The sequence below is a fragment of the Equus quagga genome, unplaced genomic scaffold (assembly GCF_021613505.1).
Source record: "Equus quagga isolate Etosha38 unplaced genomic scaffold, UCLA_HA_Equagga_1.0 203_RagTag, whole genome shotgun sequence".
Lineage (NCBI taxonomy): Eukaryota > Metazoa > Chordata > Mammalia > Perissodactyla > Equidae > Equus > Equus quagga.
This window is the reverse complement of record NW_025798627.1, coordinates 3,903,047-3,930,349: the sequence shown is the minus strand read 5'-3', so window position 1 is coordinate 3,930,349 and position 27,303 is coordinate 3,903,047. Positions and strand designations below refer to the sequence as shown.

The 27,303-nt window shown below is 37.6% G+C and overlaps 1 protein-coding gene across 1 annotated transcript in view; it reads right to left on the bottom strand.

Annotated features, from left to right (window-relative positions):
- The window catches only part of LOC124233445 (dynein axonemal heavy chain 7-like), a 234,964-nt gene that overhangs the window by 113,554 nt on the left and 94,107 nt on the right, over nucleotides 1–27,303 (bottom strand). Inside the window, exons 26-33 of the mRNA XM_046650549.1 lie at nucleotides 25,274–25,376; nucleotides 25,026–25,153; nucleotides 14,222–14,434; nucleotides 11,588–11,686; nucleotides 6,977–7,225; nucleotides 4,233–4,382; nucleotides 1,770–1,952; nucleotides 1,283–1,459 (exon numbers count right to left, since the gene is read on the bottom strand). Coding sequence (XP_046506505.1) covers nucleotides 1,283–1,459; nucleotides 1,770–1,952; nucleotides 4,233–4,382; nucleotides 6,977–7,225; nucleotides 11,588–11,686; nucleotides 14,222–14,434; nucleotides 25,026–25,153; nucleotides 25,274–25,376 — 1,302 coding nt within the window. The remainder of the gene's footprint in view (nucleotides 1–1,282; nucleotides 1,460–1,769; nucleotides 1,953–4,232; nucleotides 4,383–6,976; nucleotides 7,226–11,587; nucleotides 11,687–14,221; nucleotides 14,435–25,025; nucleotides 25,154–25,273; nucleotides 25,377–27,303) is intronic.

The following is a 27,303-nucleotide window of genomic DNA, read 5'->3' as shown; positions in this document are numbered from 1 at the left end:
TCGAAAGAGCAGTCTACACCCACTGTCGCCTCAGTAACTCCCACATTCCTCAACCACCTGCCCTGAAGGGCCCCTGCGTCTCCCCTGAAAGTGCTCTGGCCCACGTTCCCCCATGATCTTCTCAACTGCCAAATCCGGGGACATGTGCCAACCCTTTCCTGCCTTGACCTGCCCTCTTGGTACTTTCTGATGATACTGACTACTTCCTTCTTAAAATGTTCTCCTTGTCTCCCTCTCTCTTCCTGAAATTGCCAGTGCACCCCGGATTCCATCCTTTGCTCTCTTCTCTTTTGTTCTCTGGATTTTCCCCTTAGGTGAGCTCCATTAGCATGGTTTTAAACTCTACTTCCAGACCTGTACCTTGAGCCAAACTTCTGCCTCAAGCTTTTCTATTGTATTTCCAACATCAGGAAAATACCAGCCCCATGTCCCTATATTTGTTCTAGAGCCAAAATCTTTCTGAAAGACCTTGAGTCGCCATCTCCTAAAGCATAAATTAAGCACACTTTCCATGCAGTTTCCAGCTAGGGAGGGTTTAAGAGCCTCCCTGGAACTCCATCAACTCTCTTCTCTCCCCTCGGTCTTTCCCCTCTCCCAACCCCCAGGTTGTATTGAAAGAAAGAAAAGTGGATTTGCCTACTTTAGGACCTTTATCAATGCTGCTAACAAGGACTGACTTCCCTCCCTGAATTCCAGTTTTTTTTAGCTATTGACAGTAATGCCTAAACAATCAGATGCACTCATGTTAAATACAGTGGATTCCTCATTTAGTATCCCTAAGCCATAATTTGCCTTCCTCCATTATCACTCATTATCCAGTTCTTTAGATGCCACAAATGAGATTACTTCTTAAAATTATCCTTTTTCTGATTATAAGATATTTATTTTAGCAACTTTAAAAAATAAAGAAAATTATAAAAATGGAAACTATTTTAAAAACTAATAGTCCATCAGAAATGAGAGAGCAGATTTTAGCCAGATGTGGTTTTCACCTAGATGTGATTAGGTGGGCCGCTGACTGTTTTTTTTTAAAGATCAAAAAGATTATCACCCATACGTTTTCTCAAACCCCAAGATGCTTTATTTAAAATATTTTTTGGAGAATGACTATATGAATTATAATCTCCTCACTTTAATCAGAAAAAAGTTTTCAGTCAAACCAGTTAAGGAATTATTTTAATATCTGGTAGTTGAAAATAAAAACAGACATTAAAACTGACATATATAGCTAATTTGGATTTTCCATTTATTTTTTATGTGTCAAAATTCCCATCCCTCTTACCTTCGTATGCTTTCTGATAAATTCGACAGAAACAGGGACAAATCTGTCAAATAAGCTTATTATAAATTCCTTCTGAATAATACTGACTGCAGGAGGTAGAAGATTTATCCAAGACAACATCAGTGGTCTCCAGCCCAACATGTGAGGCTCCATGTAAATCATACCACACCTAGAAACCTGGGAAGACAAGAATTGTTCACCATCAAGGAACACTTATAAAAAGAAATATGACTGGTACATCTGTTTCTTACAACCTTCAGAAAACCTGTGGGAAAAAAAAAAAAGCTTAATTTTATACTAAATGGTCCTAGACAAGAGGAAAAGCTCCCCAACTCTTAAATTTGTCAAGTGTATCAGCAGATGCGTCTGCCCTTGGAGAAGCACAGGTTGCTCTTAAAGTAAATTCATTTAAAATCAAAGTTACTAAGTAATAAACATATTTATAACACTTCAAATTTACAAGCAGATGCCAAAGGTGAGAACTTACAGTGGCAGGAGAAGCAACTTCCAAATCCATTGGTTCAAAAATAAGATTCATTTGTGGTGACATTTGAATAATCTCCCCGCTCATCAGACACAGCTTTTTGTTGTCATCCAGCACTGTATTCATATTCTCAATCCACACTGCATCTACTGGTCCATCGAAAATTAACCACTTCCTATCTGGAGTCTGGTTTATGCATTTGGTAAATAAAGAGCAAAAATGTCATAATGATAATTTAAGGAAACAGTTCAATAATATTTCAAAGTTTAAAAGTGTAACTCCTAAAATTAATTTCACCATGAAAATGTAAAGGCGTCTTTTGAACAAAGTGTATATACGTATACACGTAAGTGTACGTAGATACCTATGTATATATATAGTCACTAAGGATGCCTACATCTGCCACGGACAAGACAGAAATATCACATCTTTTCTTAAGAGTCCATCTTTTCCAATGTTTCTGAATTCATATATAACATGTCTTACAGAGTAATTTCAGTAGAAAACTACAATTGCCAGGGAAAGCAGCATTTTCATTTGGATAATCTGACCCTGTACGGCATTGTGTTCACACAGATTAATTACTCTCCTGTGTTAAGTCAAGTTATTTCTTCCCCCTGCTGAGTGAATTCACACATCACATGCACATCCCACGGTGACAGAGGACATTAATATCAACGTAACACACACAGTCCCATGACGATAAATGTGAAATTATTTATTCATTGTCTGGAACATAGTAAATGCTCGACAAATATTAAGGAGAGGCCAGGCACTAACAGGAGATTGCGAGAGCTGAGTCTCCTTTCCAGACCCTCACAAATCAGCCTTTTTGTGCCCAGGGATGACGCTTTGGTTCACCTTCAGCAAATGTGAATTTGAGTTGAAGCAGTGAAGGATTTGAGTCCATCTTAACACATTCTTGGTCCCTGCAGCCCACTGCGTTAATCTACGAGACATGGGCCTGTCACGGGCTCAGGCCACCCCAGACTCACACCCAGAGGCCAGCTCCGGCCATGCTCAGGAAGCAGGAAGAGCCCGCACCCCGAGATCACCAGAGATCGACGCTCCCTCGCGCCGCGGGCTTCCCGTGCCTGTTCACCTTCACTTTGGGGAACACGGCCAAGTAAGGACAAGACAGTGGGCTCTGCAGTCTGAAGGGCCTCACTTCTAATTTGGCTCTACTACTTGCCAGCTTTGTGACATTGGTCAGCTACTCAACCTCCCTGAGACTCAGTATTTATGGGGCGTAGCTTCCTGGAAAATGTAACGTGAGCTATGTAACTGAGTATAAGGTGGGCGATAGTGCATGATTATTTCTGTACAACTAATGTAACTGCCTACATTCTCTAGAGACTTCATATGCTCATCTGGGCCAAAGTGTATCCACTGTGGCAAGAGAGGACCTGAGAAGTGACAGAAAGCTCTCTCTGCCTCCCCTGGGCCTCACAGGTATTTATATCCTGGAAATGACTCATGAAGCCTGACACTGGGCAGGATCTCTGCCCCGTGAGAGCCAGTCCTCATGTGACTCATTGCCCAAGGCCCTCAGCCAACAAGAGCAGAGGTGAGATTCGATGTTTTTCTATTATTACACTGACTCATGAGTCATGATCAGCTGTGCGCTTAATTGGATAAAGAGCACCAAATTAGGATGTATGGTATTCAGAATAAAGAAAATAGTTATTAAAAAAAAAGATTTAATAAATAAATTAAATGTCTCTAGCCTAGGCCCCTTTTCCTTTAAGACCAGCCATAGCAAGCTGCCTCCCATAGGACCACACTCTATGGAGAGCCCACGAACACAGGGCAACCGAGTAAACATTTGCTGGTGTGTGGACACTTTTCGTAGGACTGACAACAGCCACTCAGCAGGACAAGCAGAACAGGCCAGGAGTAGGTAAGTACCCGCTCCCATTCACAGCAGTCAGCAGCTGGCTCATCCTTACCTCTTCTGCTTTCCACAGGCAGCCCTTCCTAACACACTAGAGGGAAAATGTTGGAACTTGAGAGCAACATTTGGAAAAGTTGGCAATGTCTTCTGTAAGCATTGGTGGAGTGCATCTAACAACAGTGCACCGGTGTGACAGAGTCAGCAGCCCAAAGGTAGGCAAAGCAAGAAGACTACTGAAGGAGCAAAAGGATCACAAAAGGCAGAGGCTCTCCCTCCTGGATCATTGAGCCTGAAAAAAGAAAACCAGAAATCCTTTCCCCTGTCCTTTTTTCTCCTGCCCTCCCTTCTGTAGACACCGGGGCAAAGGTGCTTGCCAGCATGGTCTCTGGAATCTTTGGAGATGCTAACAATGTTCTTCACAGAAACACTGCCAGACTATCCAGTAATGTGTTTTAAATAAATATCTTGAGCTATAAATATAAATGTTTGAAACAATTGGAAAAAATCAGGAATTGGGCAGAAGGAAATATCACACCCTATCTAAATAGGCATAGGAAAGTTTCAGTACTTACCGCTGAAGAAGCAAACGCTCTAAAACTGACGGCGAGGATCCCATCAGACCACTCGTGGGACACCAAATCAAACTGTCCGTACAGCTGGCCCATGGTGACAGACTTAGGATTTAAAACAGTAATTTGAACCTTGTTTTCTTCCATTAACCCCTGAATGGAAAAGAAATCAATTATTTAGTTAGTCAGAAGAATACTTTACTCATAGAAAACATGATTGTGTATGTAGAAAATACTACAAAGAAACTACCAAAAGTAAAGAGTGCATTTAACAAGGCTCCAGCATACAAGGTCAATATATAAAAATCCATTGTATTTTTTACATAATGTCAATAAACAGTTGAAAAATAAAATTTTAAAAATGCCAATTACATTAGTATTTAAAAACTCATAAATTACTTAGGAATAAATTAGCCAGTGTTGTGCAAGTTCTAGAGATCTAAAACTACAAACTGAGAGATGGCAAATTCTTTTTAGTAAAGGGTCAGATAGAAAATATTACAGGCTTTGCATGTTACATATGGTCTGTCACATATTCTTCTCTGTTTTTCTTTCTTTTCTTTTCTTTCTTTATAAACCTTAAAAAATGTTAACACCATTCTAAGCTCATAGACATCACAAAAATAGGCTTTGGGCCAAATTCAACCCATGGGCTGTAATTGGCTGACTCCTGCTACAAAACATTTTCTGAGAGAAAATTAGGAGACCTAAATATAGGGAAATGAGTATCTTTCTCAAGGAGTGGAAAAGGTAATATTGGTAAGTCATCAGTTTTTACCAGAACCTTGAAAGCTGGTGTGTGGCATCATACAAGAGATGTTAATACCCTTGGAGCATAGGCTTTTTTACATTTTTAATTAATAAACTTAATTTTTTTAGCGTAGCTTTAGGTTCAAGAAAAATTGAGCAGAAAGTACAGATATTCATGTATGCTCTCACCCGTTCCTGCCCCACAATTTCCCTTATTATTAAAGCCTTGCATTGGTGTGGTACATTGTTATGATTGATGAACTGATATTGATATGTTATTATTAACTAACGTCCATGGTTTACATTGAGGTTCATTCTTTGTATCGTGCAGTCCTATGGGTTTTGCCAAATGCACAATATCATGTATCCACCATTACAGTATCATACAGAACAGATCCACTGCCCTAAAAATCCCCTGTGCTATACCTATTCATAGTCATTTCTTTTTTATATACAACAACGTAACAAGTTCAACTCTTCCCAACACTGCCTTCTACTTGTCACCCTGGAGCTTAGGACACAAACTACCACACTGAAGAAAAGATGTGGGAGTGATGATATTAACCAGTAAAACAAGCTCTAGCTCAGGTCTTTGCTTTCTTGTGCCCTGGAAGGGGGTAACAATGTGTCATCCTAAATTCAGAAGCTGGGGAAAGCTGTATCATCTTCTTAGGCACGATGACGTTGCTGTCACCAAAGCAAGGTTTTTGTCCCAAATGCATCAAGGCTAGTGTGAAGCTGTAGATTGCATGCAGTGGCTATGGAGGCCTGTCCCTTTTAAATCACCACAATGTTGCTCTCAGAATTTCCTGGTAATGAACCATTTTGGGCTTTATAATCGGACCAGAATACATGCTCATACCTTCATCTTCTTTAATCTTTGGGTGGCACACGTCTGGCTCTTTTAGAGACTTGTTTATTTTTTTATAGCAAAAACAATTAGTCCATATAACAAACAAGAAAACAGGAAAAACACAAACAAAAAAACTCAAGAGAACACAGGCAGGATGGTAGGAAGGCAGGAAGGGTAAAAGGAAGGGAAGGGAGGGGAAGAAAGGAAATAGCATGGAAGTATAAAAGCATAAGTAACAGAATAAACAGCCTATCAGCTTGTATAACAATAAACATAAATGAATTTAAATTTCCCTAGGAAAAGATAAAGACCATCAAACTGGAGAAAATAAAAGTCAAGCCATTTATTCTCTATGAAAAGTAAATCACAGTCATATCCAGAGTTACAATTAAACCCATGGGCAAACACATATGCAAGGAGAAAGCAGGGGTTGCAATACTGAAGTTAGACACAGGGGAGCCAAGGCAAATAACAGTACAAGGACATAATTTTCTATTGGTTGAAGGGGGAACTCCACAATGAAGACATTACAAATTGCATAGAAGTTACAAACATTGAAATATATGAAGCAAAAACTATTTGAAATACAAGAAGTAGACAAAAACGTAACATTAGTTGCAGAATTTAAAACAGTCCCATTCCTTTAGCATAAGAAGTAGATCAAACTATGATGTGTAGGACAGAAATTTTGAATAATATCACTGCCATTATTTATTATATATAAATAAACATACATGTATTATATAATACAAACACATACATTTCAATGCAACACCACTAGCAGCCAAGTAACAGAACTTTGCATCACAAATCTAACTACCCAGAAAATAAAAAATACTCTCCTAAAAGTATAAAAAGAAAACCATCAGGTTTTTTTGTGTTTTCAGACATTTTTCTACAGTGAACGTTACCTTTATAATTAAAATTTTAAAAAGAAGAAATAAAAGGTTGAGAATCTGTGACATATCCTTTATATGGTGAACTTTCTACTTGCTTCACAATACTTTTCTAATTTCATTTTCTCTTTGACTCATTTTCTTCATGATTTTAAATTGCTGCATTAAAATCTCTTTTAAAATGAGCATACATTCTATCTTGTACAAAGCTGATTATGAATAAATTAATGCACTAATAGCACAGTTACCTTTTCACATATATCATTTAGTGCTCCGGCTAAGACACGATATGCGCTGGTTTTTCCTCCAAACGGTTCTCCAACAATCATAAAACCATGACGCACAATCATCATTTCATATATTTGAAGAATCTTCTCAGAAAAGAATCTGGTCATTTGCAAATTCATGGAGTCACAGTTATCTTTGATAGCTGCCAGCAAATCATTGTAATCTGGTTTGGGTAATTTCACCCCAGGAAACAAATCTGAAGTAATTCCCTGATGATAAATGGTTTGGGGATTTACATTATATATCTATAAATTCTCTCTCTCTCTTTCTATCTATCTATATGTCTACATACACATACATACATATATACACACACACATACACACATATATATACACACACACATAAACATAATAAAATTTCTCTCATCTTCATATTTAATACTGATAGAAATAGAGCCATTAAATAATAATAGTTCAATTGTATTTTTAACACCTTTACAAAGGTATGATTGACATACAATAAACTGCATATATTTAAAGTGTTTAATTTGATAAGTGAAACCATTACCTCAATCAAGATAATCAACATATCTTGTGACCTTTTGTAAACCTCCTTCCCATCTCTCCTTATCGCCTCCCACCTCTATCCCCAGGAGACCACTGATTCACTTTCAGTTGCTATTTTTATTTGCATTAGCTAGAATTTAACATAGATGAAATTACACATATGTGTCCTACTTTTGTTGGTCTGGCTTCTTTCACTCAGTATAAAGATTTGAAGATTCACACATGTCACCGCATGTGTAACAGTTCATTCCTTTCATTGCTGAGTAGTATTCCACTGTATTGAAGTGCCACAGGTTTTAAATCCATGGTGGACATTTTCGTTGTTTCCAGTTTTTGGCTATTACAATTAAAGCTGCTATGAACTTTTGTGTATAAGTCTTTGTACAGAGAAGCACTTTCGTCTGTCTTGGGTAAATATCCAGGAGCAGAATGCTAGATGATATGGCGGGTGTGCATTTAACATTTTAAGAAACTGCCTGTTTTCTAAAGTGGTTGTACTATTTTACATTCACCCCAGCAGTGTATGAGAGATCTGATATTTGGTATGATCAATCTTTTTAATTTTAGTCATACTAATAGGTGTGCAATAGTATCTTATTGTGGCTTCAATTTGTATTTCCCAATGACTAACATATTTGTATGTGCTTATTTGTCATATATATCTTCCTTAGTGAAGTGCCTGTTCAAATCTTCTGCCCATTTTTAACTGGTTTATTTTCTTAATGATGTTTTGACCATTTTTAAAATATTCTAGATACAAGTCCTCCATCATATATCTAATTTCCAAACATTTTTTCCTAGTCTGTAGCTTGTCTTTCATTCTCCTATCAGTGTCTTTCAAAGAGCAAATGTTTTTTAATTTTGATAAGTCCAGTTTATCAATTTATTATTTTATGCATGTGCTTTCGGTGTTGTACTTAAGAAATTTTGTTGGGGCCGACCCAATGGTGCAGCAGCTAAGTTCACACATTCCGCTTCTAGGCAGCCTCGGGTTCACTGGTTCGGATCCCAGGTGCGGACATGGCACCACATGGCACGCCATGCTGTGGTAGGCATCCCACATATAAAGTAGAGGAAGATGGGCACGGATGTGAAATCAGGGCCAGTCTTCCTCAGCAAAAAGAGGAGGATTGGCAGTAGTTAGCTCAGGGCTAATCTTCCTCAAAAAAAAAAAAAATTTTGCTTAACCCAAAGTCACAAAGGCTTTCTCCTGTTTTCTTCTAGAAATTTTATAGTTTTATATTTAGTCATAATATTTTTAAGTTAAAAAGTTAGAGAATGAACACTATCTGACTTCAAAGCTTATTATATCAACAGTGTCATCTTGGTATAAAGATAGACAAACAGATCATGGGAACAGAATAGGGAGTCCAGACATAGACCACAGCCTTGTGAACAACTGACTCTCAACAAAGGAACAAAGGTAATGCAGCAGAGAAAAGAGAGTAAGATGGTCTTCAACAAATGACGCTAGAAAACCTGGATTTGCCAAAACAATAAACTTCAATGCATATCTTATGCCATATATAAAAATTAATTCAAAAGTACTTTACTCATTGTAGTGTGTAGTATTTTAATCAGCTTGGTGTCTCTTAAAAATTCATGTCTACTCTAAACCCTCAGAATTGACTTTATTTGGAAATAGGATCTTTGAAGATGTAATTAGATTAGTTAAGATAAGGTCACCCTGGGCCCTAAATCCAACGATTGGCATCTTTATAATAGAAATGGGAGGCGGATTCAGACACAAAGACACACAGGGAAGAAGGCCATGTAATGATGGAGTCAGAGATTGGAGGGACACCAAGCCAAGCCAAGGAAAGCCAAGGATTGCCAGGAGCCACCAGAAGCTAAGAAAAAGCGAGGAAGCATTCTTTCCTAGAGTCTTCAGAAGGAACCAACACTTGATCTCAGACTTCTATCCTCAAGAACCGTGAGAGAATAAATTCCTGTTGTCTTAAGCCACCTAGTCTGTGCTACTTTGTTTTGGCAGCTCTAGGAAACTGATACAATTATAAAATGTATGATTGGAAAGAATTACAATTCCATATTTAGTGTATATGAATATATAAAGGTCATTGCAAGGTCTAAGAAACACCTTTACAAATTGCTAAGGCTACTTTATAAATGTTATAGAAACTTATGTGAGAAATATGACTATTTCTTTTTACTCTGAAGGTAGAAGTGAAAATTCAGAAGTGTCTAACGTGAAAGCATACATTCAAGCTATACTTTACAATTTAGGAATTACTAGTTTACTCTAAACTTAACTCTGTAAATGCTTTTATGGAGAAATTGATCCCAGTTGATCAAAGCAATAAGTTTCCTTGGGGCAAAGAAGAGAAAAAGGCAACTCAGCAGAGTGGTTAAGACGCTGCAGCTTGACTGCGGGGCTGGAAGCCCTACTCCCTTGTGTACTAGCCATAAATACAAGCTACTTCTCATCTCTGCACCTCGGTGACAAAACCTGTACAACACGGGTAATGACAGCATTTGCCCCATAGGGCCATTATGAATATTAAATAAATTACTATTTGTAAAGCTCTTAGAATAGTTCCTGACCCATGGTAAGCAAATAGTGTTTGCTAAATAAACAAAAACATCTCCTCAGGTTGTTCGAATTGTTAATGCTTAAGCCTGAAAGCAGCAGATAGCTCCAGAAGCTATTGGTGTTCAGTGGAGCTCAACCAAGACTAGTACTCTTCACTCTCCCACCAAGTAGCAAGTCGGAAATACGTGGAGGTGTCCTTCTGGTTCTCACAGCAGGAGAGGTCCACAGACTCTGGGGGTGGGGGACGAGGATGCCAAATATTCTATAGTGTGCGGACAGTCTCCCACAACAAGGAATTGTCCTAATTGAAAATGTCAATTATGTTCCATTTGTGAAATACTGATCAATAAATTTTCACTGAATATACAACTGCAAGAGAATACATCTAGTGAAGGATATTTCCACTTTACAAAAATGAATATAGATTTACTCCTGGAAAATCTGTACAGTGTACCAGTACCAAAGAAACTGAGGGAAAACTTGAGGAAGAAAATTGGAACCCTTTCCTTGTAGATTTGCTTTATAAAATATTTGCTCTGCCAGCTACGCAGTAAGGAAAGCTCCTCTCAGATGGATAAAACACGGCTGCCGTGGACAGCTGACAACGACCACACTACAGGGGCAGTGTCACTCTCACCTCCCCACGACAGCCATAACGACTTCAGTCTTTTTTCTTTTTCCTCCCCAAAGCCTCAGTACATAGTTGTATATTCTAATTCTAAGTCCTTCTTTCTTCTAAAAGCCACCACCACAGCATGGCTACTGACAGACGAGTGGTGTGATTCTGCGCCCAGAACGCACTGAACTTTAACCACCAGGCCATCAGGGCTGGCTCAAGACTTCAGTCCTCACATGCTAGAAGCTAAGTGCCTGTCTCCAAGGCAGCCCAAGTCCACACAGCATCTAACCCGCCCACTCTAATTTCTTCCAGTTGAGATGGGGAAAAGGAAAAGAATGACATCAAGAAAAAAATGATAAGAGGGAAACTTTATAACCATCACTCAAATATTTCTCAATTACTCATAACCTAATCTTTAAAATGTAACAAAATTATTAAGCTTGGGTCTTATTTTAAATTTGCCTGAAAAAACAATTTTATAAAAGTGATTGCCCTCTTTTAAAGAAATTATGCTTATTTATTTTTTCATTTCTTCAATCATTAATTTTAATGAACATTTACCAAGAACCTATTCTGCCAAGGGACTCAGCAGTGTGTTAGATTACTTTCCTTCATGGAGCTTACATTCTAGCGCAATTTATAAGCAAATATATTTTGTAACTTTGGTGTGCTTATATCCTGCAGTGAAAAAAAAAAAAAGCATTATTTGAAAATCCCAAGTTGTTGAAAGTCATCCAAAGGTAACTAAACACACTTCAAATAAAACATGTTTCTCTGTGCCGTATCACTGTTTTCTATAGTGGAAGTTTCTTGTAGGGAGTTGCAAACTTGGACATTTGATAAATAGATTATTATAAGAGTTTTGATACATTGGAATAATAAATGTTCTTACCTCAAAGAGCGGTAAATCATGAGACAAAAATTTTGGCAGATTTACATCAATAATAGATCTAAGCAGCAAGATTTCTTCATTTTCATTTGGGTATTTCAGCTAAAAGAGAATACACTCATGATGAAATCTGCATCTGCTAACTGCACCCCTGTGCGTTCACACACACAAGCGCACAGGCCCCAGAGGCAACTGAAACTCACGCAAAATTGTTGCTCTCGTTTATCTCATTTAATTGGATTGTTACTAATTTTAGAAACTGCATTTATACTTGCTGAATTTCCTACTAGTTTATAACAAAAACCTAGGTTGAATCAACTACAGGTGCTCTGGTTAAAAAGCTATTGGCCATGAATCCAATATAGTTTTGGAGACGTCATTGCCTATATATGGGGTAGGAGCATGCTTATTCTATGCATTCAAGACCAGCAATGGGCTGGTTAAGTGAAAATAACCATTAAAAACAGGTAATCATTTTTAAAGATGCATTTAAATTTAAAACACATAAACAGTCACTCATTTGCCCATATTTTGATGCCAAGTACTTTTCTCTGAGTGTAGAGTTCTGCGCCATTTTTCTTGCAGAAAAGACATCAATAACACATCATCTGCTATGTCCAGTTTTGTTGTGTTCTGCTTTGTTTTGTTTTTTAAAGAGGATCATGCTCTTTAAAGATATTTGTGAGATAATCTAAGTGTAGGATCCTTATCAATATTTTAGGGGTTTTTTTCAGTCTTATATACTTGTCTTATTCATACCTAATTTAAAGTTAATTTTTTAGCATTTCATCTTTATGAAATCTTTCTTAAACAAAGAAATTAGTTTTCATAAAAACAGAACCCTTTTTCTTTTCACGTTTATATATCATCAGTTTCTTCAACATCTGATTAAACAACATAATAACAGTAAAATGTCCAACTGGCTTCAGAAAGTTTCGGGAATAAGCAAACTGACCCCGGGTGCGGAACACAGCTCATCCGACAGAAGCCGAAGTGGGAGGGCAGAGCAGTGCGCTGCCTGCTGGCTGCGGGCTCAGTACCGGTGTGTGTTAGCTTGGTCCACAGACAGAGTGGAGAGGGCTGATTAATGCACTAAGGCACTTAAGTAGACGGTGTTTCAGAAAATTTATATTAAATCCCGAAACACCTGTGGTATACCCCCCAAAATCTCACTGAACTCTGAACTTGTTGCCCATGCCCAAAATAAGGTTCACATAATTCACAACAATCTGAACTCAGCAATATTTCTCCCAACTTTAATACTTTACTTAACATCTCACTCCAAAGTTTCTCTTACTATCATGCATTTAATTTTCCAGAACCTTTTTTTTTTTTTCTCTAGAATCTCCCTGCCTAGTAAATTCCATGTTCCTCCTCATCTGGCTTTAACCTTACAATGTCAGTGATGCCTGGCAGTCAAGTTCAGCTGTTTCTGAATCTCCAGAGCTCCCAATGCCAAAGCCTGTCCTGCTCGTACGGACTTTGTCTTTGGCTCAATCTAACTACACATAAATTATGAAGTATCAGAGTCTGTTTTGTTATTTGAGAGGCTATTATTTTAAAGCAAATTTTTAACTTGTTTCTTGATATAACAGAAAAAAACTTCAAAATATTCAAGCCAACACATTCAACAATTCTAAATTAGCTTTTGACAAAGAATGATAGGATTCATTTGCAGGATTCATTTGCTGCATAACTTTAATAGCTCAATTCAATAGTCAAGATGTCAGTGATGACATACACGAGAACAATGCATTATCCTTCCCATTATCTGACCACAATGCAATCATGACATGCCAGGTTAATACAAATTGTTGCTTCCAGTTGCATTTGTTTATTGCAAAACACGATGACTTGAAGTTATGTTAGGCTAATATGAAATAGAATATTACCACTATATATCAGAATTCTTGATAACATTGTTACAGAAGATAAAAATGTATGCCATTGTTCTTAATCATGTAGGATGTATTTTAAAATCTTTATCTTCTACAAATCATGAACATGAAAATTTTATAAACTTCAAGGTCACATTTTGCATTTTGCTGTTAACTGTATCTTACCTTGCTTGCTTTCATAAAGAACTAATATGCAGTTATATTTCATGGTTCCACAAAAATACTTCCAATGAAAAGTTACCCAAGTCTTCAAATATTTGGGTTGTCATCTACATAGTTATGATTTATACCATTTTAAAATGCAAACATTATATTGCAAATCTATTACTGCTAGTCTACAGCTGGCTGCAATTGTGTAATTATAATAAGTGACAATGTTTAGGGACTTCTGTAAATATTTGTTAATTGTACACTATTTCCTTTAAAGCTATACGTGCTCATATAGACTGGAAGCCTTCAAAATATTTCTCAGCAGCAAAGAATTTTATTCCTTGGTAGTATCAGTTTCATATATTTAAAATTATGGAACAGAACTCAAATCACTAAGAATTATATGTGTAAAGTTACAAATCATAAAATTTCCTTTTTGACATGTGCAAACTAATCAATTAGTTTTTTAGTACAATAATTGAATTTTTTTCAGTTGATGAAACCAAGCAGTTATTGGAACTCTGTGAAGACACATGGTCCTGAGATTTACAAACAGGAAGTTTATGAGTGAGAAACACGAGTTCTCTACCTTCAGATTCCCAGCAGCAGTAAGCACCGACTTCACAGCTCGCATTCCATAATCATAGTGATGCTGCGACGACAGCTGCTCTGAACACAAGCGATATGTAGCCACGATTTTCACTGACAGTGGCCGGGCTGTGACAAACCCACAGGAGTACAGGACTATTTCAGCTATCATGGCATAGTCAGGCACCATCATTGCTACTGTCCGAAAGAGAGCCTATGGGACCAGAGAAAATGTGTTTTTAAGACACCATCACAAAGATAACTCTACTCTTTATTTCATGCATGTTACAACTTAATACCTTTTCTGCAGTAATGTTAAATTACAGTGTCCAAATCATATAGATAAAAACACAATTAAAAAATTGGTTTCTTGTTATATAATAAATACATAATGAACTTTTTGTATATTTTTCCTTAAATTATGTGTTAAGAACACTTTCACATCTCTATCATACTTAGATCTTTGGTAAATTATTAATTCATATAAGTGTTTAGTGTCAGTTATGTTCTATTCTTCTTGGGAAGCGACGTGTTATAGGAAAAAAGCATCAGACTCTGCTGGGCTGTCCAGAAGCTGGGCTTCTCATCTAGACGGGTGAGAAAGCGCCTGGTGTTGGGAGACTGGGCTTCAAGGGAGGCTCTCTAGGGATCTAATTAATCATCTGACTTGGATTAATCAGGTAATCCCTAATAACAAGGCTTAACCTTTTGGAGTCTGCAGGCACAATGTCAGTCTTTCACCAAGCAAAATAAAAGGAAAAAATTGGAAATAAGACTTGGATAATAGATTAATGGAGATAAATTAATTTTCCAGATTGTAAAGATTTTTTTTCTCATAGTATTTTAAATATTGTGGGATAAATAAGTGTCATGTGATGGTAAGTAAATAGAAAACTGAATAGATTTTAAAAGAATAAATAAGAAAATTTAAGTTAGAATGTTGTTTCAGGATGTACTTCAATAGCTCATGTATTAAAACATGACAGTATTGTACTGAAGAGAGAAAACAACAATATTCTAGAAAAATGACAATTGTATTCAGACAGTGAATGACAATCGTAGTGAATGATAATTATATTCAGGTAGTTTATAAATACCTTCTGGGAATTACTTGAATTACCAAAAACACAAGGCAGACAGAAACTAAGAACATCTTGCTTAAGTGATCTGTTATGACTCTTCCAAGTTGAGAACAAATAAAAGATTTGCATCAAGTAAGATCCTTCAAATGTCTTACGTTAATTATCATCTAGAGGCCTTAGTACTGCTATTTTATCAATAAGGTTACCATTAAAGAAAGGAATAAAATGTTACAAATATATAGCTTGAGCAAAAATGTGGAAGAGAGAAGCTTAAGCAAGTGTTCTAACCACTGCATACTTGAGGGAAAAAGAATGCAAGAGAATTACTATACAGATGGTGCCACTTTTAAAGGGTAGGCTCTCAGCAACTTTTTTTTTAATGAATAAAAGAAAGAATTAATGAATTAACAAATCAGTCAGTCGGCCAATGGCTAGGTTAGGGTGATACAGTCTTTCCACAATAGTGCAAATTGCTACTAGTTTGGGGTCAACATGCAGTTCTGTGTGTGTAGGTTTCCTTCTGACGATCCTATTCACATTCTCTTGGCTCTATTAGCAATATGGGGGTAATACCATGGAACAGACATATCAGTGGCCAGGAGAAGAAAAACTAGAGCAAGGTAAAGAAGTTTCAAGAGGTTATCATGGTGTTCCATTTAATAGGAGTCCTCCATCAAAAATTTAACGTTGACTCTTATTTATCACAGAGAAAAGCATCCTGATCAAAATATTTTTTAGGTCTAAACTATTCCATAATCACCATGGCTTCTAATACTTAACTATTCTGAAACAGTTAATGAGTATTGATTTTTCAGAATAGTTTCAATATAAAATACAGCTTCTCTAAAGTGGAGATGTGTTTAAGAAATTGTTCTACTATGCAGATATTATCTAGATGTACAGGATGTCAAAATGGGACTCTTTCTGCACCAAACGATACACATCACTTATCAAAGTCCCTACGATCTGCCAAATATGCAAAATTTACAAAGGAAATGTACACAATTCTTGAACCTTCTCACTTACTTGTAGATCACAAAATATTTCAGAGAGTAAGGAAGGCAGGAGGATTTGTGCAAAGATTTCCATTATGAGTTCCCGCAACCCCCCACTCATCGCCCCCAAGTTCAGTGAGAGCTTGATGGGCATCCGCATATTTGGGGAGATATGGATTGGTACCTGTCTGATGTCTGGGAAAGAAAAAGTGGCCTGGGGCAGCAGGATCAACGTGGCCTTCACTCCCAGAGCTTGCTGGGACAAAGGATGCAAGAGATGTACATGATGAGGAAAAGAGAGAGCCAAGACAGTCATTTTAAGACCTACCCAAAATAGCCCCTGGCAAAGTGAGAGTTCTCCAACAGTGAAGTCTCCGTGGAGTCAGCCACCAGAGACTCAGGCAGAGAGGAGGGAGTGACAACTGGAGGAACAGAATCCATCACCCAAGTGTCAGGAGTTCAGGTGGAGAGACCTAACAAAGGAGTCCCGAGAACCCACGGGCATGAGCAGGATGGAAAGAGTCAGCTGTAAGAGAGCTGTTGCAGGAGGGGGCGGAGCAAAATGGCGGGGTGAGCTGACCCAGGATTCTCTCCCCTTCAAAATATAACAAAAGATTGGAAGAACTGAATTTCAGAGAACAAAAATAACGCCAGCTCGTTAGAGACCTACAATACCAAGAAGGCAGAGATCATAACCTTGCTTTACACCTTCAGAGGCGCTGGAACGGTAGGAGAGAACATCGCTCCCTCCCCTAGAGTCTGCGATGGCTGCTGCGTGGGTTGGGAAGGAGCGGGGGAGGGGCCGCATGACCGGGGGATCATCCAGGACTCCTGCCCTGGTTCAGTGGAGACCCGCTGACGGGGGGAAAGCTTCCATCCGCAGGGACCCCATAAATCAAGGGCCTTGGGAGACCAGAGAACAGAACTGATCTGAACCCAGACCAGCACGTGTGAGTAACAGCCCCTCCCCCCCAGCGAAGCCAGTGGGCGCAGCCATCTTGCCCCAAGGCGGAGAGCTAACATGCCGCTCTTGACCCCCCATCTAGTGGCGACAGGCTGTAACTGCAACTGAATTCTACCACCATGAGAAAAAAACACTCCTCTACCATCCAGCAATTTATAAAAGCCCCAGACCAGAAGGAAAACAATAAAAACACAGAATTAAGTCCTGAGGACTTGGAATTAGGTAAACTAAGTGATAATGAATTCAGAGCAGCTATAATCAAAAAACTCAATGAGGTAGAGAGAAAGATAGAGAAACAAGCCGAGTTCTGGAGTTACTTCACAAAAGAGATTGAAATCATAAAGAAGAATCAAACAGAAATACTTGAGATGAAAAACACAATGGACCAGATAAAACAGAATACCGATTCCCTGAATGCCCGTGTAAACAACATAGAGGAGCAAATTAGCATAATCGAGGACAGACAGGCTGAATGGCACCAGACAGAGGAAGAAAGAGAACTAAGAGTTAAAAAAAATGAGGAAAATCTCCGAGAGATAATGGATTCAGTGAGGAGTAAGAACATAAGGATCATAGGAATTTCCGAGAATATGGAAAAGGAAAATGGAACAGAAAGTGTGCTTAACAAAATTATTGAAGAGAACTTCCCAAATCTAGGGATCAACAGAGAAATGTGTGTAGAGGAGGGTCTTAGATCTCCTAGATTTGTCAATGTAAAAAGACCCACCGCAAGGCACATAATAGTAAAGTTGGCAAATAGGAATGATAAGGAGAGAATACTCAGGGAAGTAAGGGAAAAAAAGAGAATAACCTACAAAGGAGCCCCTATCAGACTGTCAGCGGATTTCTCTACAGAAACCCTACAAGCTAGGAGAGAATGGAGTGATATATTCAAAGCTTTAAAGGATAAAAACCTTCAGCAAAGAATACTCTATCCAGCAAGAATTTCCTTCAGATATGAGGGAGAAATTAAATCTTTTCCAGACAAACAAAAGTTAAGGGAATTTGTAACTAAAAGCCCTCCATTACAAGAAATCCTCAAGAAGGCTCTCATACTTGAAAAAAGAAAAAAGGGAGAAAGGGGACACAATCCACAGACTAGGGAGACCGATGGATAGAACCAGAACAGGATAGCAAATATTCAACTATAGCATTAGGGTAAAGGTAGGGAAACTACCAAAACAAGGACGATCTTAGCACTCTAACTACAAATGAATAAGACGAGTTGGAATAAAAAAGGAAAATAATTATTTAGGAGGGGAAGAGCAAAGGGTCTAAATCAGTATTGGTCAAGTAGGTAAGAGACCACCAGAGAATAGACTATATTATACACGAGATTCTAAATACAAACTTCAAGGTAGACACTAAAATAAAGTACAGAACAGAGTCACAAATCATAAATAAGGAAAAATCTAAGTAACCCAGCATAAGAAATTGCAGTATTAAATGGGTAGTCTAAAGCACACAGGAAAAGAAACACAGGAAAACAAGATAATGAGCAACAGATTGATAGCATTAAGTCCACAGGCATCAATAATCACTCTCAATGTGAATGGATTGAACTCTCCAATAAAAAGACACAGAGTGGCAAAATGGATTAAAGAACACGATCCAACAATTTGTTGCCTCCAGGAAACACACCTCAGCCCCAAGGACAAACACAGACTCAGGGTGAAGGGGTGGAGGACAATACTTCAAGCAAATAGCAAGGAAAAAAAGGCAGGTGTTGCAATGCTCATATCAGACCAAGTGGATTTCAAAATAAGACAGGTAAAGAGAGACACAGAGGGACAATATATAATGATCAAAGGGACACTTCATCAAGAAGAAATAACGCTTATAAATATCTATGCACCCAACACAGGAGCACCAAGATTCATAAAGCAACTATTAACAGACCTAAAGGAAGATGTTAAAAACAATACAATAATAGTAGGGGACCTCAACACCCCACTCACATCAATGGACAGATCATCCAGACAGAAAATCAACAAGGAAATAGTGGAGCTGAATGAAAAACTAAAACAATTGGACTTAATAGTCATATATAGATCACTTCACCCTGAAAGAGCTGAATACACATTCTTCTCAAGTGCACATGGAACATTCTCTAGGATAGACCATATGTTGGGAAACAAGGCAAGCCTCTACAAATTTAAAAAAATTGAAATAATAACAAGCATCTTCTCAGATCATAGTGCTATAAGGCTAGAAATTAATTACAAGAAAAAAGCTGAGAAAGGCACAAAGATGTGGAGACTAAACAACACACTACTGAACAAGCAATGGATCATTGAAGAAATAAAAAAATACCTGGAAACAAGTGAAAATGATAGCATGGCATACCAACTCATATGGGATACAGCAAAAGCTGTATTAAGAGGAAAATTCATCGCAATACAGGCACATCTTAACAAACAAGAAAAATCCCAAATAAGCAACCTTAAAGCACACCTAACTGAACTAGAGAAAAAAGAACAAATGAAGCCCAAAGTCAGCAGAAGGAGAGAAATAATAAAAATCAGAGCAGAAATAAATACTATTGAAATGAAAAAGGCAGTAGAAAGGATCAATGAGACAAAGAGCTGGTTTTTTGAGAAGATAAATAAAATTGACAAACCACTAGCCAGACCTACAAAGAAAAAAAGGGAGAAAGCTCAAATAAACAAAATCAGAAATGAGCGAGGAGAAATAACAACAGACTCTGCAGAAATACAACAGATTATAAGAGAATACTACAAAAAACTATATGCCAACAGAATGGATAACCTAGAGGAAATGGATAAATTCTTGGACTCCTACAATCTCCCAAAGCTCACTCAAGAAGAGGCAGACAATTTGAACAGACCAATCACAAGGAAAGAGATTGAAACAGCAATCAACAACATCCCAAAGAATAAAACCCCAGGACCAGATGGCTTTCCTGGGGAATTCTACCAAACTTTCAGAGAGGATTTAATACCTACCCTTTTCAAGCTATTCCAAAAAATTAGGGAAGATGGAACACTTCCTAACACATTCTATGAGGCCAACATCACACTGATACCAAAACCTGACAAGGACACCATGAAAAAAGAGAACTACAGGCCAATATCACTGATGAACATAGATGCAAAAATTCTAAACAAAATTTTGGCAACCAGAATTCAGCAATTCATCAAAAGAATCATACATCAGGATCAGGTGGGATTCATACCGGGGACACAGGGATGGTTCAACATCTGCAAATCAATCAACGTGATACACCACATCAACAAACTGAGGAATAAAAACTACATGATCATCTCAATAGATGCAGAGAAGGCATTTGACAAGATCCAACAGCCATTTATGATAAAAACTCTGAACAAAATGGGCATAGAAGGAAACTACCTCAACATAATAAAGGCCATATACGACAAACCCATAGCCAACATCATACTCAATGGGCAAAAACTGAACCCCATCCCCCTGAAAACAGGAACGAGACAAGGATGCCCTCTATCACCACTCTTATTTAACATAGTACTGGAGGTCCTGGCCAGAGCAATCAGGCAAGAAAAAGGAATAAAAGGAATCCAAATAGGGAGGGAAGAAGTGAAACTCTCGCTGTTTGCGGACGACATGATCTTATATATAGAAAACCCCAAAGAATCCATTGGAAAATTGTTAGAAGTAATCAACAACTACAGCAAAGTTGCAGGGTATAAAATCAATTTGCATAGATCAGTAGCATTGCTATACTCCAGTAATGAACAGAAAAAGAACTCAAGAACACAATACCATTCACAATCGCAACAAAAAGAATAAAATACCTTGGGGTAAACTTAACTAAGGAAGTGAAGGACCTATAGAATGAAAATTACAAGGCCTTTCTGAGAGAATTGGATGACGACATAAGGAGATGGAAAGACATTCCATGCACATGGATTGGAAGAATAAACATAGTTAAAATGTCCATTCTACCTAAAGCAATCTACAGATTCAACGCCATCCCAATCAGAATCCCAATGACATTCTTTACAGAATTAGAACAAAGAATCCTAAAATTCATATGGGGCAACAAAAGACCCCGAATTTCTAAAGCAATCCTGAGAAAAAAGAACAAAATGGGAGGCATCACAATCCCTGACTTCAAAAGATACTACAAAGCTACAGTAATGAAAACAGCATGGTACTGGTACAAAAACAGGTGCACAGATCAATGGAACAGAATTGAAAGCCCAGAAATAAAACCACACATCTATGGACAGCTTATCTTTGACAAAGGAGCTGAGGGCATACAATGGAGAAAAGAAAGTCTCTTCAACAAATGGTGCTGGGAAAACTGGAAAGCCACATGTAAAAGAATGAAAATTCACCATTCTTTTTCACCATTCACCAAAATAAACTCAAAATGGATTAAAGACCTAAAGGTGAGACCTGAAACCATAAGCCTTCTGGAAGAAAATGTAGGCAGTACACTCTTTGACGTCAGTATTAAAAGGATCTTTTCGGACACCATGCCTTCTCAGAGAAGGGAAACAATAGAAAGAATAAACAAATGGGACTTCATCAGATTAAAGAGCTTCTTCAAGGCAAATGAAAGCAGGATTGAAAAAAAAAACAACCCACTAACTGGGAAAAAATATTTGCAAGTCATATATCTGACAAAGGCTTAATATCCGTAATATATAAAGAACTCTCGCAACTCAACAACAAAACATCAAACAACCCAATCAAAAAATGGGCTGGAGACATGAACAGACATTTCTCCAAAGAAGATATACTGATGGCCAATAGGCACATGAAAAGATGCTCATCATCGCTGATCATCAGGGAAATGCAAATCAAAAGTACACTAAGATATCACCTTACACCCATTAGAATGACAAAAATATCTAAAACTAACAGCAATAAATGTTGGAGAGGTTGCGGAGAAAAAGGAACCCTCATACACTGCTGGTGGGAATGCAAACTGGTGCAGCCACTATGGAAAACAGTATGGAGATTCCTCAAAAAACTAAAAATAGAACTACCATACGATCCAGCCATCCCACTACTGGGTATTTATCCAAAGAGCCTGAAGTCAGCAATCCCAAAAGTCCTGTGCACCCCAATGTTTATTGCAGCACTGTTTACAATAGCCAAGACGTGGAAGCAACCTAAGTGCCCATCAACAGAGGAATGGATAAAGAAGATGTGGTACATATATACAATGGAATACTACTCAGCTGCAAAACAGAATAAAATCATTCCATTTGCAATAACATGGATGGACCTTGAGAGAATTATGTTAAGTGAAATAAGCCAGCAAGAGAAGGATAATCTGTGTATGACTCCACTCATATGAGGAATTTAAAATTATGGACTAAGAACAGTTTAGTGGATACCAGGGGAAAGGTGGGTGGGGGGTGGGCACAAAGGGTGAAGTGGTGCCCCTACAACATGACCGACAAACATTAATGTACAATTGAAATTTCACAAGATTGTAACCTATCAATAACTCAATAAAAAAAAATTTTAAAAATAAAATAAATAAATAAATAAATAAATAAAGAGAGCTGTTGCAATAAGACATGCAAGAGAAGACTGAAGAGGGCAGGAAGCGAGGCACGGCAGCGGGACTGGACAGGAGCAGCAGGCATTACGAGACTTTTGTGACACAGGATTCCTGGTTTTGGTGACTGGCATAATCGCTGGGCGAAGAAGAGGGAAGCCTCAAGGTGGACTCTGAAAACTGGTAACAACACTCCTGGGCCTCAGCAGTCTTTTTTTTCTATTTGAGAATACATATCTCTTTCATTTCAGACTAAGACATTTTTCCAAAATTGTTAGGTATTTCCATATATACTTGCAAACAGATGTTCTGTAGCAGCTCTAACCAAAAAGACTGCACAATAGGAGGAACAACAACAAAAAGCTACCAAAGTTTGAGAGCAGCTTTTGGCCTAAAGGAGAAGGAAAATACATTTCCCCAAGAACCACAAGGTGAATATTTTGACACTGGTGCAACACGCACAGTAAACAAAACCGTGGAAAAGTCTGCACAGGGCATTAACAGACTCAATCAACAACGGTCCCAGCTTTTTAGGACTAGCTACTCACAGATTTTTCTCTTGACAAACACTTATGTATTCACATTGATCCTACTGAATAAAAGAAAAACATGAGTGAATAAAAAAGCAATTCTAAACAGAAATCACAATGAAAAGTCGCAAAATGCTTCTCAGATAAAAGAGGATTTACCAGTTTTTATTTTTTAATCATACCTTCCTCCACCAAGGCAAAGGACTAAAACAACTCATTAACATATAAAAGTGCATGGAACGGAAATACAAAAATACTTGGCAGCAATTAGTTGAACCAAATGTGAACAGTGGAAGGAAAGTAGGACTTAAGCCAGAAGACTTGGTTTTGGATGCACAACTCCCACTGCGCTATTCTTCACCCTGTGCTCTAGGTGCTGGCCATAGATACGTAATCCACAGGAAAAGCATGGAAAATGCCCAACAAAGATATGGGGAAAACGTCAGCTTTCACCAATAATCAAAGAACTTCTTTCTGTTTTAAGTGAAGATTCTAATCTATTCAATTAGCAAAGTATTTTGTTCTTTTTACTAAAAAATATCAGTGCTGGGTATTAATGTAAATTAAGAATTGATGTGGGATGTAAATTGTTTCAACCTCTGCCAGAAGGCAATTTAGCAACTCAGGTCTTGGTCCTATGACTCTACCTAAGGAAATATTTTAAAACAGAGAAAAGACTTAAGTATAAATTGCCCATTGTAATTTTTTTTTCCTGAGGAAGATTTGCCCTGAGCTAACAGCTGTTGCCAATCCTCCTCTTTTTTTGCTTGAGGAAGATTAGCCCTGAGCTAACATCTGTGCCAATTTTCCTCTATTTTTTTCTATGTGAGATGCCGCTACAGCATGGGTGGCAAGTGGAGTAGGTCCCCGCCTGGGCTCTGAACCCACAAACCTGGGCTGCTGAAGTGGAGCACGCAGAACTTTAACCACTCAGCCATGGGGCCAGGCCCTGTAATATTTTCTATAATGAAAGAAAACTAAAAGCAACCTAAATGTCCAACAGTAAGACACAGCTCAGTAAATTTATTTACAGTTTGAATAATATTTATAAACACAGGAAAATGCTCATGTTATAATATTAACTTGAAAAAATCACTCAGTATACGTAATTGTCTGATATCAGCATTTAAAACTGGCATTTTAAAAGGCATTTAAAATTGAAGGATACAACACAGTAAGCAGTAGAATAAGTACCTTTCTCAGTATTTCCTATTTTTCTAATTTTCTGTAATAACTAGTATTTTTTATAAATAAGTTTTGGAAGTTGCATCCAGTTCATATATTTACTTATTTTTGTTTTGTTTTGAGGAAGATTAGCCCTGAGCTAACATCTGCCTCCAATACTCCTCTATTTTGCTGAGGAAGACTGGCCCTGAGCTCACATCCATGCCCATCTTCCTCTACTTTACATGTGGGACGCCTACCACAGCATGGCTTGACAAGCAGTGCATAGGTCCGCACCCAGGATCCAAACCAGCGAACCCCGGGCCGCCAAAGCAGAACATGCGAACTTAACCACTGTGCCACCGGGCTGGCCCCATATGTTTACTTTTTAGAGGTATTCAAAGCTTTAAAAAATATTTTCTAAAACAGTTCTCTAAAATATAACATCTGAAAGCAAATATTTTGCATAAAATTCAAGGGTGGCTTGTGCTTTCTTTTTACATATTGACTTTGTAAATTACAGAAAGGAACTAGATAATTGCCCCTCTGTACCTTCAGATTATCCGGCAGTTCTGACCGCCCAGCATATCCAGGGTTCATGGTAATAAAGACAGCGCACGTGGGGTCAAGTTTTAGTTCCGTTCCTTCAAACACTAACATATCAGAACCTGCATTAATACCTGTGGGTAATCAAGAATGAAACGACTCAGCAATTCCACATATAAATGTGACTTGTGCCATTCATTACCTGCCGGATTTCCACTGTTTTGACATAAAGCAAAGGCAAACCAGTCCATTACCTCTTTGGATAGTAAGAATTTGTTGAGCGACCACAGACAGTACTTCCAAATCAATTCTGTTAAACTCATCAAAGCATGCCCAGGCACCACAAGATAACAGTCCCTGGGAGAAAAGAGTAATGAAATTTTTCAATTTTATCTGACTGAACGTTGCATTGAGATGTTGCATTTTCACCTCATCTTTTCAAGGATTTAATATCCTATCAAGGATATTGCTTATTCACCTTTATCTTTAAAGATGGCTTATTTTTTTTTATTACGAATTCACTATTCTGCACGAACAAAGAGTTTCATCAATTGGAAAATTTTCCAATTGATACATATCTTTTTTACTTTCAGTATATTTTTGGCATTTAGATGTATACCTGTAATTTCAAAGCTTTTCTTACTTTTTAATTACAAGTTAGTTTTATTTGCTTTTTCCATATGGACTCCATAGAAGGGATTGTAATAATCTTCTAAATAAGATGACTCCTGTTGCCGGTGAGACTACTTTGTAATCTAAGCACCTTAGTAGCCAATAAACATAGTTTGAAGCCCTAGTCTGCAATCCTAACTCACAGCTACCTCACAAATATGTGCCATTTGCTCATAAGGAAGAGCTAGAAAAGCAGGCTGGAATAGCTCAGTCCAAATTTACTTTTTTAAAAAATTAATTCAACAAATATTTATTGAATGCATATTCTACAGATAGCATATGTACATATGTGTGTTTCACTGAGTGCCTGGTGTGTGCCAGGCGTGATGCACGGCTCTTTGTGCACATCTTTTGTGCAAGGAAACTAAAGCTATGTCATACAAGATGTTCAGTGATTGGTACAAAGCCACACAGCTAATGGTGGCTGACCTCGGACTTGCACACAGCTCCATCTACCAAACCACACTGCGTTAAACAACAACTCCATGCAAGTCAAAGAACAGTATATTTTTATTATTTAGAGAAGACTCTATCTATGACCTGGATCTCTAATACCTCATATAATAAAAGGATTAGAAATCACAGAGAACAGAATGCTTATGAAGTCACATATTCAGTTACACGGACTGTGAGGTTCTTTACAGTAAGACCCATGTCTTTTTCTTTTGTACCCCATTATTCAGCATAGTCCTAACACAGAGTGTCTATATAATCAATAAACACTTATCAATAAGCAAATTTAATACTATAAGTGTATGCATCTATATGAAAGAATTAGGAATATCATTATATGGATTCCAAAATTGAGTAATACATACCAGACTTTTCTTTAAACATTTAGGAATATAATACCTATTCAAACTACTCTTGGATCTTTTAGATTTGCTATTTCTTCCTTAAATAATCATTACACCAATAATCATTAAGAACATGATTAAAATAGCAGTTGGTCATTCAAATGCTTTCTTGATTTTTATTTATGATAATTTTTACTTTCTTTTTTTGACTCATTCTACTTGTTCCAGCATCACAAATGTAGACTTTTTTTATATCCTAAATCTGTTATAAAATTACCAGGCCACAGTTAAGCCGGAAACAGTTCACTGGATGAGGCAGGATTGGTATGCTCTATTTTGTTAGTTTGGTTATTTTTCAAAATGTTAACTTCTTCTGGAGAAGTTTTGGAAAAGCCAGGATTACAGAATCTTTAAAATTTACTTTGAAAATTACAGAAAAATAGAAATAAAACAAACAAATAAATAAATAGAACCCATAATCCCAAATGGATAAGTTTTTGTGCAAGCGTACCACCTCACATTTTAAGGAATAACAGGCTGTAGCAACAAAGTGCTAAAATGACCAGCTGTCCGCAGGTTTATAAACAGACTTCACATCTTTAATTCCTCCTTTTGCCATCTTACAAACTCATAAAAGTGGGAATTTGACTCAGAATAAAAGAAAAACAAAACAAGGGCTTCAAGTTCACCAAAAAAGTTTAACTAGAATGTGTCTATAAAAGTAAATTACTGAATCATGGCTTGTTAATCACAAGATGTACAGGTTAAAGAAGGCTGAGAGTCCCACAACCTTTACACGATGTCGCGGTTCTCAA